Source organism: Archocentrus centrarchus, chromosome 14, assembly GCF_007364275.1.
Source record: "Archocentrus centrarchus isolate MPI-CPG fArcCen1 chromosome 14, fArcCen1, whole genome shotgun sequence".
NCBI classification, from domain to species: Eukaryota; Metazoa; Chordata; class Actinopteri; order Cichliformes; family Cichlidae; genus Archocentrus; species Archocentrus centrarchus.
This window is the reverse complement of record NC_044359.1, coordinates 36,909,634-36,922,751: the sequence shown is the minus strand read 5'-3', so window position 1 is coordinate 36,922,751 and position 13,118 is coordinate 36,909,634. Positions and strand designations below refer to the sequence as shown.

General features: G+C 42.4%; 1 protein-coding gene across 3 annotated transcripts in view; it reads right to left on the bottom strand.

Moving 5' to 3' along the window:
- Nucleotides 1-13,118, bottom strand: part of arhgap32b (Rho GTPase activating protein 32b) — a 135,372-nt gene that overhangs the window by 63,032 nt on the left and 59,222 nt on the right. For all 3 annotated transcript variants that reach the window (XM_030745823.1, XM_030745825.1, XM_030745824.1), the window contains 3 exons: nt 8,533-8,638; nt 861-955; nt 530-614 (listed from right to left, as the gene is read on the bottom strand). In XM_030745823.1, coding sequence (XP_030601683.1) covers nt 530-614; nt 861-955; nt 8,533-8,638 — 286 coding nt within the window. The remainder of the gene's footprint in view (nt 1-529; nt 615-860; nt 956-8,532; nt 8,639-13,118) is intronic.

Here is a 13,118-nt window from a genome sequence, read left to right as displayed (position 1 = left end):
ATCATTCAAGGGGGACTTTTAAAAACTTCAAAACAACTGCCAGCAAAGTGAGGCGTGACTATGATAGCATCACGGTGAGAAAAATGAAAAAGAAATAAATACATAAATAAAAATCGGCTTCTGACTCCAAACCTAGTAAGGTCAGTAAAGGCGGGGGCGTTCAAGGAGCCAGCGAACAAATGCTCATCACCATCTCCATCATATCAACGGCAAAAAGGATTCTGCTTGACGTCAACTGGAAAAAGGGGTGAGTCATGCTTCTTTCTGTTTTTACAAACATCATCAGCCCGTTTCTTTGCCAGCACTGCGGGAGAACATCCAGTGAGATCATGTGTTTTTGAAAAAACAGTTCAAAGGTTCATCTGTATCATGACTGATATTCACAGGGCTGGAATTTTAAACAGACAGTCCCAAACAAAGGTTTGAAAACCATACTGATCCACACATGCTGCCCCATCTTCATCATAACAGATTTATGCATCGCATTAAGAAATTCAAGAGAATAGAGGAGAAAGCTTCAAGACTGTACCTGAATTGTGCCAAAGTCCACATTCTCATAGTGGAAATGAGCACACTCTGCCAGTTTTGGGAAGTGGCCCTTGGTGAAGCAAAGTCTGCGAATGCAACGTACACAGTTTAGTTAGTGCTTCATTCTCTTCATATGGTAACACCTTGGAGTGTGTATGAGTAGTAGAAAAGGCAGAGGGCAATGCAAACGGAGGCAGTGAGAGGAGGAGGAAGGCACAGAAATAGACTCGATAAACTGGTGATAAACAGACAGGAGTGAGAGCTAGAGATGGACAGAGAGGAGAAATCTGAAAGGAGTGTGTGTGTGTGTGTGTGTGTGTGTCTCCACTCACTTCTTGACATTCTTGACCTTCATGCTGGCTGTGCTGCTGCTGCATGAGCGCATGAGGGGCTCGGTCCTCAGCTCGGGGATCTCGGCGCTCCTTGCCTAGAAATCACAAACACGAGTTATATTGTACTGCAGCTCTGCAGAAACACTCACATAACAAGCTGACTTTTAAGTTTGAGAATATTCAAAACTACTTAGTGGAAAAAGTCCTGGTCGCTCCAGGGAGGGTAAAATGTCCCTGCTGAACTTTGTGCAGTTCACTTGAGTTAAAGCAACTCCAACCTCATCCAAAACATTGATTTAATGAGGCGAGTCAGCTAAATTCATACCACGACTACACATCATTCAATTAATTAGGCCGAGTGACGCATCAGCTTGCTTAGATCAGGCGGTACATTGCAAAAGCTGTGTGGCTAATGCTACAACTAATGCTGTTTGACTCCATCAGATGTATCTGGATGAGCTGAGCCCTGCTGGGGGAAGTAGATAACTAATCACACGTGTCCAGTAGCTTGTTAGTTTCAGCTTTGTTTATGCATGTGTGGCATGAAGACTGGGAACTTCTATGTTCTTCCAGCTCATCCTGACATCGCTTCAATATGAACGCTCCTTTTAGCTATTTTTAAACTTCATATTTTTATTCTTGGACTCTAGTGGAGTAACTGTGCATGATATAAGGTACACAATAATCCTTATTTATCTCAGTTCATCCTCTGAAACAAGTTCCTCTCCCTTTAAGCCAACTGTCTTCTGATTGGCTACAGGAGGGTAGAACAGCAGGTGGGAGGGGTTTCTACGCTCACAGCCAGAGCTGTTTTATTAGGGATATCCTCTCACTGACATCATACAGAGCCAAGAGCCCAAAATGCTAAATCAGGCATTAAAAGCAGTCTGAAGCCTGAGCTCACTGGGAATACTTTCACATATGCTGATGCACGTTCTGACTGGTGACAGTGGGCAGATCTGAGGATGAGCTAACAGTTTAGTTCTGCTGTTCTGTGTTCACTGTGGCTGCCGTCAGCAGCAGGACAGCTTTTCTTTGTATGTTTGCAATAATATTTTATATAACTGCAAACTGTGGTCAATGGAGCCGACAGCTGAACGTCTTCAACAGCAACATGCTAACCCTGTCAGCGCCTCTTTCATTTGCTTGTCACTCTTGTTATGTTTTAATGGGAAGCTTTTATTGCACTTACAGTAACATAACCTACTGTCAGCTCTATTAATATTATTTAACTTCACCCGTCCCATCAGCTCCACAGTGTGGTGCACTCACAGTGAGAGCAAGGAAAGGACAAACAAGGATGAGTGTAAAGAACAGCAGTATGAAGTAAATGCTCTCACACCAAGCTGAAATGAGATGAATGCAAATAAATGAGGTGAATAAAAACTGACTTTGCCTTTTCAGTTTATCTTGGTCCTTTATTGTCATTTATTATTTTACTAATAAATACTAGATTAATACATTTATGTTCTTTAGAAAGCAACATTTCAGTGCAGCCTCGTCTTGTCTTATACAAAAGAGTGAGTCAAAGTTTCTTCCTCACAGTGAGGATTACAGCTTAATAATTTAAGAGTGGCCCTGAACAAGTACGTGGAATTGGCAGATACCCAAACCAAGGTATCTGTATCCTATCAGTACTGGAAAAAGCTACACATGTGCATCTAAATGTAGAGTAATTAATGTCCATGAATGTCCCTTCTATATCTGGCTGATAGACGAGCCGAGGAAGTGTATTGTTGCATTCCTGCTGCAATGTCTTTGCGTACTTTGTCAAAAGTATTCCCTCACTCATCCAGATCACAGAGTTCAGGTGTTCCAGTCACTTCCACAGGTGTATAAACGAACACCTAGGCATGCAGACTGCTTCTACAAACATCAGTGAAAGAATGGGTCGCTCTCAGGAGCTCAGTGAACTCCAGCGTGGTACCGTGATAGGATGATACCTGTGCAACAAGTCCAGTCACTGCTAAATATTCCACAGTCAGCTGTTAGTGGGATTATAACAAAGTGGAAGCGATTGGGAACGACAGCAACTCAGCCATGAAGTGGTAGGTCATGTAAAATCAGAGTGGGGTCAGTGGAGGGTCATAGTGCACAGAGGTCACCAACTTTCTGCAGAGTCAATCACTACAGACCTCCAATATTCATGTGACCTTCAGATCAGCTCAAGAACAGTGAGAGCTTCATGAATGGGTTTCCATGGCAGCTGCATCCAAGCCTTCCATCACCAAGCTCAATGCAAAGTGTTGATGCAGTGGTGTAAAGTGTTGATGCAGTGGTGTAAAGTGTTGATGCAGTGGTGTAAAGTGTTGATGCAGTGGTGTAAAGCACGCCGCCACTGGACTCTAGAGCAGTGGAGACGTGTTCTCTGGAGGGATGAATCACACTTCTCCATCTGCCAATCTGAGGGAGGAGTCTGGGTTTGGTGGTTGCCAGGGGAACGGTACCTGTCTGACTGCATTGTGTAAAGTTTGGTGGAGGGGGGGGTTATGGTGTGGGGGTGTTTTTCAGGAGTTGGGCTCGGCCCCTTAGTTCCAGTGAAAGGAACTCTTAATGCTTCAGCAGACCAAGACATTTGGGACAGTTTGATGCTCCAACTCTGTGGGAACAGTTTGGGGATGGCCCCTTCCTGCTCCAACATGACTGCACACCAGTGCACAAAGCAGCTCCATAAAGACATGGATGAACCAGTTTGGTGTGGAAGAACTTGACTGGCCTGCACAGAGTCCTGACCTCAGCCTGATGGAACACCTTTGGGATGGATTAGAGTGGAGACTGTGAGCCAGGCCTTCTCTCCAACATCAGTGTCTGACCTCACAGATGTGCTTCTGGAAGAATGGTCAGAAATTCCCATAAACACTCCTAAACCTGTGGAAAGCCTTCCCAGAAGAGCTGAAGCTGTTATAGCTGCAAAGGGCCCACATCATATTAAAGCCTCTGGATTAAAGATGGATGTTATTCAGGTTCATATGTGTGTGTGAAGGCAGGTGAGTGAACACTTTCAGTGACACAGTGTGTAGTTTGACATCTTACAAAATAGCCTTCAGTCCAAAGTGTGTGCTGTGTAGATTTTTATTTAAAATATCACCATCAGTCTTACTTCTGTTTGACAATTATTCCAGAACCGACTGACTGATTTTTAACTTATGCTCAGTAGCTGGTGTCATGTCAGGAACTGCCATTTTTCAGTCATTTAATTCTCATCAATAAGATGGAGTCTGAGCATTATGGAAAAAACAATGATGACATTTTGCATGGGAAACTTTAGGTTTTATTGTTCAGGTTTCACAGCTGAACTCAAATGTATCACAAGCCTGATACACACCTTGTTATGTTGAGATATCAAATGAGGACTATTTCTGCAGCGCCTGACCAAAGGACCACTCCACACACTGATTCATCAACAGCCACTCTCCCTGGTTGTTACAGTGTTCAAAAATAAAGCAACTCAGTTGCATCATTTAGCTTAAATAAGACTGAAAATCAAAAGCAGATGTGGTCAGCAAAACATGAAGAGTCTGGGGAATCTATTTTAGTGCAAGCAGATTTTATCAAATAAGGGTAAAAAGAAAAAGACAGACACAAAACACATCAATGGCAAAATAATTGGGGTAAAAAGGCTGCAAGTAAGATTTAAACAAGATGAGGACGAGGTACCGAGAACTGTGAAAGTTTTATTTATTCAGACTGTAACCTCACCACAGACACACACTCAGTGACTGTTAAGGTGCTGTGCAGATGAGATCAGACCACTGAGACTTTCCGCACCACCTCTATTCAAGGTCCTGCTAAAGGTGGAAACAGCAAACTTTCATCACTCGAGGCAAAAATACACAGTGGAGTACAACCAGGCTATGAAGGAGATACCAGCAGCTGGTGATTTAAATGGTTTATATGACAAAAAGTGCAAACGATGGATGGAAAATACTGATATGTTACATAGTGTACTGTATGATGCCGATTGAAAAAGGTGGTAAAGCTGATTAAAAACCGCAACCCAATATACAACATCCCAGGTAGAAAGCAGTTTTCAATTTCACTTTTATTAACTGAAATATTAAATTTCACTTAATAAAACTGAAATGTAATATGCACACTTTTCAACATGAAATTCTTAGACACAAAAACAAAGAAATTGCTGTTTCATTCAACTTTCATGAGGACTTGAGCAAATATGACAAGTTGTACCACAAAAACAAAAATATCAGATAATCCTATCGAATAAAGAATATTTCTAGAGTTTTCAGATGGTACTCTAATTATAACTGAGACAATCATTCAGTTAAATATTTGCATATTTTTCATTTCTGAGACCTACTCTACCTACCATTTCGTGACCTACTGCCAATCACGCCATGTGGACACAGCACCTCAGCCTTGCAAGACTGCTCACATGAAATGAGTCAACAATCCTTTTTCACTACTCTTAATTATTTTGCTATATTTATTTTCATGTATGAAAACAGTAGTTGCTGGGTTGTTTCATTTTTTTGGCCACAGCAGCTTTATTGGCAGTAGAGGGAGACAGGAAATGGGGGAAAGACACAGGGGAAGACACGCGGGCAAGGTAGCAACAGGCCGGGACGCGAAGCAGCGCGGCATATACATGTGGCCGCCTGCTTCAACACTGAGCTACCCGGGCTGTTGCATTTTTAATGCCTCTGGAAGGAGGTGGAACATGCTGGAAGTGGGCTGATGGACCATTTTTAAAACAGTTTATCTTGAAAAGTATTTGCTATATGAAGTTAAAATATCACAGCAATCATTATATATCTCCAACCTTTGGACCACAACAGTTTCAGACAAATCACAGATGGTCCAACAGAAGGCCCATGTTGAACTGAGATAAAATGACCCATTGAAATATTGTGATATGAGTTATATCACCACTCATGATGGCAGAGTGAACCTTATGTCAGTATAGACAAACACTGTTTTATCCATCCATCCATCTTCTTCCACTTATCCAATTTAGGGTTGCGGGGGCTGGAGCCTATCCCAGCTGCCATGGGACAGATCCACCCTGGACACGCCGCGAGTGACACAGAAAGACAGACAATCATTCACACTCACATTGCTCAAACAGGAGAAAAAAAATGATTCTACGATCTGCGTCTCATGCAGAATGTAGGAATCGAAGATCCTGCTGTTCATTTTCTTATCCTGTTACACGGGTGCACGCATGTTTTGTTCTTCGTGCACTGCACAGACTCTGATCTAGCCTACACAGTGCACCAGGGCGTTGGTGTGACAGCTTACACTAAGTTGTTCACACTTCTCCTCATCACCTCCTCGAACCACCGCGGACATGCATGATGCATGTCGCCTCAGAGAACGCAAACCCGCATCAGAAACCGACCCAAGAATCGCACACACGCAGTATTAAAAACCCCGCCTCTCATTAATATTCAGTAGCCTGCTCGGATTGTTGTTTCGCTCCCTCTCTGTTGCCCGATCGAAGTGAGCAGTCGAGATACCGCTCCAACCACGCGCCAACCACGGGTGGCTCGGCACGTTACCATGGAGACGGCCTCATTTTCACCGTGCTGCTGATGCAGGAAGCAAGACCCGAACTAAATAAAAGGAGGAAAGGAAATAATGAATGAAAGGCGGCCGGTGAATGGGGTAGGCACGGAGAGATTAAATAAACAGATGACACAGATGGCAGGTACATGACTGATCTGTGCAAAGAGCTCGGAGCGTAATAGCTTTATAACACCAGCAGTCTGCATTAATCATGAAGGTGCAATAGACTTTTGGGAGCAAAGGGGGGAGAGCTTTCAATAGGAGAGGCAGACACAACTCATCAGCCCAGTGGCTTAAAAACAGTCTCTGATAAGGACGTGACAGCAGCACACAAGCCGATCAGGGCGGGGAGGTGTTCTCACTGGATCAGCCATGTCAGGAATCACTGTCAGCAGTGCACACCTTCTCTGGCAGGTCGTATGGATCTGGCCCACAGAATAACTGCTTCTGCTTTTCTTTTCTACAGGCGTTTTTAAGGTTTGCAAACACTAATGATTGTTGATGGAGCTGAACTGACGGGAGATGGAGACAGTTCTTCATTCATCTTTTTAAATTTGATATGAAGGAAAAGTTCAATCTAATCTCTTTTTGATTTTGTTTCCTACATTTTTGTACTTCACACTCATGTCCAGGATATTGAATGTTGACATAGCTTCAGTAAGTGTGATTTACTGATGTACAGGCTTGATTCAAAGGGTAAGGAGATAAAGTGCAGATGTCCGAACAATATATTCTGTTATAGACAAGTTTAAGTACACTACAGGCACATAAACACTGGGCCACGCCTTAATCTTTAAATTCAGGTGTGTTCAGGCTCACTGGCACAGGTGTATAAAATCCAAGCCACCTTCGAGTGAATGGGTCTTTCTAAAGAGCTCGCTGAATTTGAGAAACGCTGCTATCACAGGATGCCAGTCCATGACACTTCTTCCCTCCTGAACATCCTACCATCAGCTGTAAGTGCACCATGAGGGAACAGCGTATGGACTTTGTGGACTGACTGATCCATGCATGCGTCCTCTATAAGTCCTCCTTTTGATACCATGTTTTAATGACAGTATCATGTGGTCCAAAGCTTGTGTTTGCATTGAGTCACAGTGTACAGTAAATGTCATTTTACAGATACCTTATCACCATTTTTAATTGTTCAGCATTAATAACAAATATAACATGAACAATCCGATTTGTTTACGTGATCCTTTTGTTTTAATGAAGCCGTATACTGAAAGTGCTGCTCTACAGCTGCTGCTTTAACACCACCGCTCTCTTTGTCTGTGTAACTGTAAAGATCTGGAAAGCTTGGCTGGTATGAAACGTGCACTCCAGAGACAAGAATGATTTCGGTCAGCCCGTTTAAATGTTTGTCATCATAAACCCTGGATTGTGCTTTAAAAGTCTCTTCTATGAAAGTTTTCTATAAAAGTGACATTTATTTATTTTATATTACACGTTTTAGGTTCATGTTTCAAGATTTCCAGCTTAAAGTTGAGTCCCAGAAGGTTTTTGTCCTGCACTTCTGAACTACTGGCACACTCCCCTCCCAAGTACCCAACACCGATTCCTGCACACTCAGACGTGCAGAGATCCTGGAGAAACACCATTATACAAAGAGGTAAAAGGATTTAAAATAAATAAAATTAAAAACATCAGTATATAAGCTGACAGACAGCCAATGCAGGGACTTTAAAATGAGAATTGTGTGCTCTCTTCTTCTGGTTCTAGTAAGCACAGTTGATATTCAACATTGTGAGGTAAACCACATTACAGCAGTGAAACTTGCTCATTTACTGGAAATTGTGTGTTTTCTGCATTAAAAACCAAAAACACAAAACTCCTGAAAGTAACAAATCCATCAGACGACTTTCACAGACCACATTTTTTTCTGGATGTAGTACTCACTGACAAGCAAGCATTAATAAACTGCTTTGTAACGTCTTTATTTAACAATCTGTTACCATTACCCAGCGAGGGGGAGTCACCCAGCCGCAGGGTGATTCTTCAGCAGCTCGCTCTGATGATGTGTGGCAGTGTTTTACGTGGGCGGGTTATAAAAACCAAAAAACAAGCCAAAAAAATAAAAAGATGGGCATGTGTGGATGATACTTCTACTAAAACTCCATATCAAAAAAGGTAAAGTGTGTCTCACCATGGCACTGATGGTTTCCTCCCAGTCCGGTCTCTCTCTGGGATGGATGTGAGCCAGTTCAGGAACGAGATCGTCGTCCTCCAGGTGACGCCCAGGTCTCAGACCCCTGCAGCGAAACACACACACCAGACGCAGAAGGTTAGACCGTAACCGACCAGCATCAGTGACCAGCACTGGCCTATCACAGTATTTATAGTGTGTGTGTATATGATGATGTACTGTGTCATGTGCCTGCTATACTGGTATTAATTTCATGAGTTATATGAATTTATCAAATACCAGTGAACACATGGATTATACAGTACCATGCAGAAGTCCCTTCTTACCTCCACCAAGGAGGTTCTGTTTCTTGTACTGTTTGCATGCATACGTGTCATTCTGTGTATAAAAACGGTTTTGAAAGAATTAAACGCTGTGGGGGTGTCGAGTCGGGTCATGGTAACAGGACATTAAAATTTGACCTCCATCTACCAAGATCGTCACGGCCAACTTAATGATTTATTGTTCTAAAATGGACAAAAAGCCTTAAAACTTAGAAGGTATGATTCTTACAAGTGTGGTGTGTGTTCTCACATTTGACCTCTGACCTCTCCTTCAAGATCAATAAATTGATCCGAAGGTCAAAATGATAATAATGCTATATAGAGCTATTTAAAACTGTTTCTTACTGCCATTGCTTGTACTGAACATATAGGCATATAAGGAATGATATATGGGAATTCTAAATATCACATTACTTTGGACCTCTGACCTCTTCTTCAGGGTCAAACTTTAATAAAATGTCTCATCTTTAAAACTGTGCTCCACACACTGCTTCAGTGATGTTGAGGTCTGGGCTGTGGGAATCTGATCCATGACTGATAGTGTTTCATTTTGTATTTTTCTATCCAGGTATGGTGTCACTGCATGGGCAGAGTGTTTGTTGCCAATCTGACACCTGCCAGCTGGTATTACACTGCAGATCAACATCTGACGGTACTTTCTGCGTTCGCAGTTCTATCAAATTGTCCTGAACACCACCGGCTGAAATGCGGCCCAAACATGACAGACACTGGGTTTTACAGGTGGCTATAGACACTCACGGTTGTTCCACTCTCCTGACCAACTTTCCTGAAGAAAGTTTATATTCAGATTCATCATTCCATAAGACCTGTTGCCACTGATTTTCAGTCCAGCAGTTATGTACCTTGGCTTAGCTCAGCCTTTTCTCCCCATTTCCTTTCCTTAAAAATGGCTTCTTAAGGATTGACTGAAACCACCCTATCATATGCTTTTTCTGTACAACTCCTTCTGACCTCCTCTTTCTCAAACTTCTCGACACTCTCAAAGCAAAGCAGTGCTTTCAGCATGAAGCCATGCTGCTGCTCACTGATCACTACTTTTCTTCTTAAACTAGCTTCAATAAATCTTGCCCGTAACACTAGAATACTTCTCATCTGTTCTTCAGGTAGCCTCTCATTCTCCAAGATTATGTTAAACAATATGGTCAAAAAGTCCACTCCCCTTTACCCTAGACATTCCCATACATCTCCATACATCCACAGGTCATTTGGACCAGCCACTTTTCCCATCTTCATAGCTGCCTCACATCCTCCTTACTAACCCTTTGCATTTCCTGATTCAGTAACTGTCCTCTATCCTACCTTCTCTCGCTCTCATTTTCTACATTCATTAGCTCCTTAAAGTACTCCTCCAGCTTCTCAACATCTCTATCCTTAAATATAACCTGCCGCGCATCCTTTCCAGCTTGATCTCTCTAGCAATCGATAAAATCCTTGCTTACTGTCCAGCCTCAACAGCTCACTATACCCCCCTTTTCTTTTGCCTTTGCCACCTCTCTCTTTGCTGAACACCTAGACTCCAAGTACTCCAACCTACTTTTCTTCACCTCCCTGAATATCCCACTTTTTTTTTTGAATACTTTTCTGGAGTTCCTCATTTTACCACCAAGTCTCCTTGTCCTCTTTCATCTGTCCAGAGGATTCACCAAACACCTTCTCGGCCCAGCGCTACAGCTGTACCTTCCCTGTCATCGGGTAACTCTTCCCTGCTGCCCAGAGCCTGTCTCAACCCCTTCCTGAACTCTGTGAAACATTTTTCCCTCTTCAACTTCCACCATTTAATCCTCGCCTCTGCCTTCTCTTGCGTCCTCCTTGATTTCCAAAGTCATCCTACCATCTGATGCTGCCTAATTATATTCTCCTCTGACACCAGCTCCTAGTCACCTATCGCTTTCAGATTGTACCTTCTGTATAAGATGTAGTCCACCTGTGTGCACCTTATGCCTCCATTTGTCTCCATAGACACTAATGTAGGTCTACCTGGTTTCACCCTCATGTGATCAGACAGAGATGCTAAAGGTGGGGGTCTGGCTTTATTTGTGAATCAGAGATGGTGCAGTTCTGCACATATCACTGTGATATTAAATTACTGGCAGTTGGTTTGCGACCATATTATGTACCAAGAGAATCCAGTCATATAACAATACTTGTGTACGTTCCACCCGAGACAACGGCCGAAGTTCCACGTGAAGTTCTCCATGAAACTGTTGCTAGGATACAGACTAAACACCCAGAGGCACTCGTTATAATTTCAGGAGACTTCAGTCATGTTTCTCTCTGCCCCCCCCCCCCCCCCCCCAAAACAAACAAACAAACAAAAACCCAGCAGCACTGGAAGACTCCACTCTCTCCATTGTAAAACAGAGATGGAGAAAATCATTTGTACACAGTCATCAGGATTTTCATTTCTTATACAAATAGGGGATGAGCTATTTCAGACATGCGTCATCATTCTTACGTTCCTCCCTCTTCTAAAAGCACATGTTTACCAAAGCCTTTTCCATCCTGTTCCCAAAGTTTAGTTCAGCAACTGAAACATGCAAAACATGAAGACAGAAAAATGAAAGTTTAGGAAGAAGCAATCAGGATTTCATAGACCATAAGAACTCTATGAATTCAGTTGTACAAGATATAAGCACGTTTTTTTCCCTTCTTTCTTGGGTTATTTGGATATGTGAAGAAATAAGTTATGTAGACGTGTTTGGTTTCCTAGACTTGGAGTCCAGTGCCTCTGGTACCAAACAATGCATCAGCTGAGCTGTTCCTAACTGGAGGGCCTGCCAGAGGGTTAAACACTGTATTTAGAAACTACAATGAGTAATTTGTTATGCTTTAATGATTTAGTGCAAGAGGATGTGTAGCTTTGGAAAAGTCATTTTAAGCCTGTTAAAGATCAAAACAGAAAATGTTGATCCTTAAAAGAGGATTTATCATTTGTCCATGACTAAACTGAATATGTATGGGTTTCTTTCTGCTGCTAAAATGAATCAAACAGGGTTACATGGAGCTTTAGGAAACTGCAAAAGGGTATTTTTCAGTTGTTTTTTTTATCTGATATTTAGTTGCAGGTCCACCTTGATGGACGACCTTTAAAAAGAGTCGATGATAAAAACTGCAGTGTGCCCAGCAGCTGCAGGGTCCGGCTCAAGACATCTTAAATGTAACAGTCAGGAAATGAAACATGACATGAGCAGTGGATAATTCGATGAGCGCAAATTAGTTTGCAATACTTTTATAGAACAAGTTGAAGTTGATGAGACATCTGTCTAAACGGACCTTGTTCCCAGAGAGCTGTCTCACACACACACACACACACACACACACACACACACACACACACACACACACACACACACACACACACACACACAAAAATCAAGAATGCTTTTTAACCACTGTAGACAAGAGAGGAAATTGAAAGAGGGGAAAAAGCTGTTTAGGGGAGGATGGGACGTCTGCAGAAAGTGAAGGATGACAGCGCTGAACTCACATTGAGACGATGCCTGCATTGAGATAATTGGACTTAAGGGCCAGGGACTCTGAGACAAGATATAGAGAAGACAAGTTTAGCATAGCCTAATTCTCTTCACTCTTAAACCTTTTTACAGTATTTCTCATAGAAAATACTTCATAATTCACTCCAATTATGATGTTTTTCTTCTGCCTAACAATCCCATATAGGCTCAGAGATTCAAACAACACTAAGATCCACTGAACAATAACCATACTGTATACTTCAACAGCCAACAAAAGCAGTCTGAATGTTATTTATTCTTTCCAACTGCATCAAAATCACAAACAAGGTCCTGAACACACACACACACACACACACACACACACACACACACACACACACACACACACACACCTTTACAGCTACAGCCTGATTCTCTGTGGGCCCTATTAAAAGCCAGTCAGCCTGGAACAGATCAGTGAAGAGCTTCAGAAACGGTACAGACTTTTCACAGTTTTGGAAGCTTCCAAAAGGTCATTAGAAAAGCCTTGATTAGAAATGAGTGAACAGGAGGTCAGAGAGATGCAGCAGGAGCTGCAGTCAGTCATCTCAGAGTGCTGACTGTAACAACAAGAACAGCTGCTTCAAATCTTTTCCAGAATGGGAGGATTTGAAGCAGCTTGACCCAAAGTGAGGAAACGGACTAACCTTGAATCTGAACACCACAGTGCCAGCTGAACTGACTCATTATGTATTACTGTATAGTCAGGAGATAAATGTAAGAGGACCAA